The following is a 5,463-nucleotide window of genomic DNA, read 5'->3' as shown; positions in this document are numbered from 1 at the left end:
AGATGTATTCTCAAATATGATATTCCAGGAATGCTCAAGACTGCAGAATATATTTTTCCAATTTCATACTGGTACAAGGGAGGATGGTACTTTTTGAACCCCTGCTAACATCATTTACATATAATGTTTAAGATTAAAAAAAACAGGACTTGTACACCAGTGTTCGCAGCAGTATTCTTCACAATAGCCAAAAGATGGAAACAACCCAAGTGTCCATCAACAGGTGAATGGATGAGCAATGTGATCTATCAAACAACGGAATACTATTTAGACATTAAAAAAGAATAAAGTTCTAGGGACTTCCCTGGTGGTGCAATGGTTAAGAATCCACCTGCCAATGCAGGGTACATGGGTTTGATCCCTGGTCCAGAAGATCCCACATGCCATGGAGCAACTGAGCCTGTACTCTAGAGCCCACAAGCCACAACTACTGAGCCCATGTGCCACAACTACTGAAGCCCGCACCTAGAGCTTGTGCTCCACAACAAGAGAAGCCACCACACTGAGAAGCCCTCACACCACAATGAAGAGTAGCCCTGCTCAACACAACTAGAGAAGATAACAAAGACCCAACACAGCCAAAAAAATAAATAAGAATGAAGTTCTGGATGGAAGATGCCTTAGAGGACTGGGGCAGGGAGGGTGGGGGGGACTCGAGAGGGGGGCGTCAAGGAAGGGAGGGAATATGGGGATATGTGTATAAAAACAGTTGATTGAACCTGGTGTACCCCCCAAAAAAAAATAAAAAAAATAAAAAATAAAAAATAAAAAAAGAATGAAGTTCTGACACATGCTACAACATGAACAAATCTTAAAGACATTATGATAAGCAAAAGAAGCTGACCACAAAAGGACAAATATTGCATGATGATCTCACTTATATGAAATATCTAGAACAGACAAATTCAGGGATTTCCCTGGTGGTTCAGTGGTTAAGACTCCATGCTTCCACTGCCGGGGGCAAGGGTTCAATCCCTGGTCCAAGGACTAAGATCCTGCATGCCACATGGTGTGGCCAAAAAGTTAAATAAATACATAAATAAATAGGCAAATTCATAAAGACAGAAAGTAGACTAGAGGTTACCTGGGCTGGGACTTGGGTTGGATGGGAAGTTATTGCTTAGTGACTACAGAGTTTTTGTTTGGGGCAATGAAAAATTTTGGAAAGAATTAGTGCTGATGATTGAAAAATATTGTGAATGTAATTAATGCCACTGAATTGTACACTTTAAAATGGTTAAAATGGCAATATTTATGGTACATATATTTTACCACAATTTTTTTTCGTATCAGGGAAATTTTTTTCATTATTTCTTATTGAGGTAACACTGGTTTGTAACATTACATAAGCTTCATGTGTATAACATTATACTTCTATATACACTACAGTGTGCTCACCACCAAAAATTTAGTTTTCATTCATCACCATACAGCTGATCCCCTTTACTCATTTCTCCCTCCCTTCTGTCTCTACCCCTACCCCGTGGTCAAACCACTACTCTGTTCTCTGTACCAACATGTTTGTTTTTGCTTAGTTTGGTTTGTTCATTTATTTGGGTTTTTTTGTTTGTTTGTTTTTTATATTCCACATATGAGTGAAAGGATACAGTATTTGTCTTTCTCTGTCTGGCTTATTTCACTTAGCATAATACCCTCAAGATCTATCCATGTTTTCACAAGTGGTAAGATTTCATCTTTTTATGGCCGAGTAGTATTCCATTGTGTATATATATATATGTGTGTGTGTGTGTATATATATATATATACGCATAGCACATCTTTTTTATCCATTCATCTGCTGATGGACACTTAGATTGTTTCCATGTCTCGGCTATTGTAAATTATGCTGCAATGAATACAGGGGTACATGTATCTTTTCAAATTAGTGTTTTTGTATTCTTTTACCACAGATCTAAAAAATTAATAATGCAATATACCAAAACCATTGAGTTTTAATGTGTGAGTTGTATGGTATCAACAAAGCTGTTTTGAAAAAAAAGATTAGAAAAACATAAAATTAGGTATTTAATTAAACTGAAGTATAATTCTGACAAATTTTTGGTAGCAACAGTAATTAGGTTCTATTATATGTCAGCTTAAATATAATTTCCAAGATCCTTAGTTAACTTTAAACTATAGTATTGACAGGTTAATAACAAAACAGGGAAGGACAAAGCAAAAATAGGAAAATACAAGCCCCAGGGAATAAATAACTTATGGCCTCTTTCACAAGACCCTGCCAAGGGCAGCACAAACATTTGGGTCAACGAGATAAGAAAAAACTAACCTATGCACTCTGGCTTCTGTACATTGCTTCTGCATAGATAAACATAGCTATAGGTTCCCAAAAGCCCAGGAACTAGTCTATAAAAGAAGCTCTCCTTTAGTTCAGGGCTCAGTCTTTAGATGTGAATCCTCTGAACCTGTACCGGTACAATAAACATTGCTTCCTGCATTATAAGCCTCAGTGTCCTGCCTACCTCTACCGATTCCTCCAACATTATAAATGATAAGTATAATCTTGGATATCTGGGTAATTTCTAAGTAAGATAGGATGTCCAAACATTGGGCACTAGGTAGAGTCTATACCTAGCTTTGCTTCTTATTTTTATATATTATGAAGTAGTTAGGTCTTTGTGTCAGTCAAATTGCCATTTAAGAAGGTATAAAAGAGATGTGTATAGCAGTGGGGGGTAATTTCATGTGTTCTTATAAACTCTTTTGGTTTGTGCGATATTGTGATTTATAATAAAAAATATACATTTGGTCTTCCTCTTGTTTCTGGCTCCTAAAATGCTTGGAATTTCCTAAGTGATGAGAGTAATAAAGGTGTCTTTTGTTATGTTAATGAAGTGACTTTTGGAATGCCATTGATCACCTAAGGATGAGAGCTGGTCACTAGAGGAACCAACCATGTGATTAGAGGGTTAAAGTCCCACCCCACTGATTTCTGGGAGGAGGTGAGAAGATGAAGGTTGAATTGGCAATGGCCAGTGATTTAATCAATCATGCCTATGTAATAAAGTGTCCATTAAAAACCCAGAAGGATGGAGTTGAGAGAGCTTCTGGGTTACATGGAGGTTCTGGGTGAGCAGAGCACTTGGAAAGGAAATGGCAGGTCCTCACCCTTACGCCTTCCATCTGGCTGTTTCTGAGTTATATCCTTTTGTAATAAACCAGTAATCTAGTTAGTAAAATGTTTCTCTGAATTCTGTGAGCCTCTCTAGCAAGTTAATCAAACCCAAGGAAAGAGTAGATCATGAGAACCTCCAATGTGTAGCCAGTTGGTCAGAAGCACAGGTAACAACCCTTTGAGAAGGGCAGGGTGGGGTGGGGGGTTGTAGGTCTGAGCCCTTAACCTATGGAATTTGATGCTGTCTCCGGGTAGACAGTGTCAGAATTGAGTTGAATTGCAGGACACCCAGCTGGTGTCTGAGAATTGCTTGTTGTTGTGGAGAAGCCTACACACACACATTGCACACATATGCAGAATTGGGTCCAGGAACCTAAAAGTTTTGGTAAATTATTTGTTCATGATAGACATTTCTCAATGTTCTCTCTCTGAAGCAGAACCTAGTTACTTTGGTAAAAGTTATAATAAAGGTGATTGGCTATACCAGGAGCAACAGTGTCAGAGGAGTATATTATATATCAGAATGTTCATATCAACTTTTCACTTCATGAGGAAACAAAAGCAAACTTTAAAAATCAAATAAACTAAAATGTATGTTTGTATTATACTCTGGTAACTGGAAAATGACTTTTTTTAATAAATTTATTTATTTATTTTATTGGCTGTGTTGGGTCTTTTTTGCTGTGAGCAGGCTTTTTTTTTAGTTGCGGTGAGTGGGGGCTACTCTTCGTTGTGGTGCATAGGCTCCTCATTGCCGTAGCTTCTCTTTTTGGGGAACACGGGCTCTAGGCGTATGGGCTTCAGTAGTTGCGGCACATGGGCTCAATTGTTGTGGCTCACGGGCTCTAAAGCACAGGCTCAATAGTTGTGGCGCACGGGCTTAGTTGCTCCGTGGCATGTGGGATCTTCCTGGAGCAGGGATCGAACCCATGTCCCCTGCATCGGCAGGCAGATTCTCAACCACTGTGCCACCTAGGAAGCCCGTCATGTTTGTTTGTTTGTTTGTTTTTTAGAAGGAAACAATGTAAATATTTTAATAAAAACAATCCCACAGCATTTATTGTCATCTGGTAATAACAAGGGTGAGCAAAACAATATGAATAAATGTTTTACAGCTACACTTCTAACAACACCTAAAAAACAAAATGTATTGCCTTCTCAACAATTTCTCACTTCATTGATCATTTCTAGTTGGAGACACTTTGGAGCAGAGTAATATTATCTCCTTTTAGCATGATCCGACCCAGTTGTTTTCTTGACTTTGTTTTAGAATGAATCTCTTCTGCATCATCTAACACGAGGTTCATGTACTCATCAAAACCAATGATACAGCCCTCTATCCACATATTCACTTGCTCATAAAGCCACACTTGAATCCGAGATCTATTTTGCAAGTACCTGAAGATGAGATTGATGGGCTGCACCATCACCTTCTGCACCTTCTGGCCCTGGCCCCGATACGCCATGGTTGAAGCTCACTGTCATGTTTGTTTTTAAAGACAAAATTTTCGGATCAGTCTGACTTGTCTAAGGATTAAAACTTGCTTGTTTACATGAACTTGGATTTTGTATAAAATTGCTTCTGAGCTAGTAGTTTCTATGACAAAGTGTTTTTTGTTTTGTTGTGTTTAACCCATTTACTGTATCAGAAGTTCAGCTTCTTTTTGTTCTGGGAGTTTGGGTAATATTGAATTTATGTAAGCTCTTGCTAGTCTCTATAACCCAGTCAGAACATATCTCCTTTAGTTTGAGTGTTTATAATCTAATTTGTTATCACCCTTAGGAGGTAGGAAAATATTCCAACCTGGAATAACGAGATTTAAGGGTTTTCTCATTTATGGGCCTACAGACTGTCTGGAGTTTGCAGCTTCAGTTTTACAACCTTAGCCAATAGTCAGAGTAGATACAGAATCACAAAACCTCACCACTCCAGATCTTAAAGGGCTCTTCTCCTTTCCGTTAGCCCAAAATATTTTAAGTGACTTGATCTCACAAATAAACAATCAGACAAACAAAAAGAACCAACAACCAAAAAAACTCTGTCCTCTCTCACCCAACAGAGAGATCTCATCATCCACTTGGCAGAGATTACCAAACGTCAAATCATAAAACTAGATTCCTGACCATTGCTGCTACCCGTGGGAAAAACTCATCACCCCTGCACAATTAAATTTTATTTATTTATTTATTTTTGACTGCACTGCAGCTTGTGGGATCTTAGTTCCCCCACCAGGGATTGAACCCAGGCCCTGGCAGTAAGAGCACAGAGTTGAACCGCCAGGGAATTCCCCACTTAAATTCTTGTATACACAGACTGCCCTCTCAGCAAT

The 5,463-nt window shown here is 38.6% G+C and overlaps 1 protein-coding gene across 1 annotated transcript; it reads right to left on the bottom strand.

Annotated features, from left to right (window-relative positions):
- Nucleotides 1-4,273: 4,273 nt before the first annotated feature.
- LOC130833348 (small nuclear ribonucleoprotein E-like) lies at nucleotides 4,274-4,599 on the bottom strand. Its single transcript, XM_057702916.1, has one exon. The coding sequence runs from the start codon at nucleotides 4,597-4,599 to the stop codon at nucleotides 4,321-4,323; it is 279 nt and encodes a 92-aa protein (XP_057558899.1). The 3' UTR covers nucleotides 4,274-4,320.
- Between the last annotated feature and the right edge of the window lie 864 nt (nucleotides 4,600-5,463).

The sequence above is a fragment of the Hippopotamus amphibius genome, chromosome 1 (assembly GCF_030028045.1).
Source record: "Hippopotamus amphibius kiboko isolate mHipAmp2 chromosome 1, mHipAmp2.hap2, whole genome shotgun sequence".
Classification (NCBI taxonomy): domain Eukaryota; kingdom Metazoa; phylum Chordata; class Mammalia; order Artiodactyla; family Hippopotamidae; genus Hippopotamus; species Hippopotamus amphibius.
Note: the sequence above shows the minus strand (reverse complement) of the source record. Positions and strands in the feature narration are given on the sequence as shown.

Coding starts and splice junctions, on each gene's coding strand:
- LOC130833348 (XM_057702916.1), bottom strand. CDS start 4,599: ATGGCGTATCGGGGCCAGGGCCAGAAGGTGCAGAAGGTGATGGTGCAG.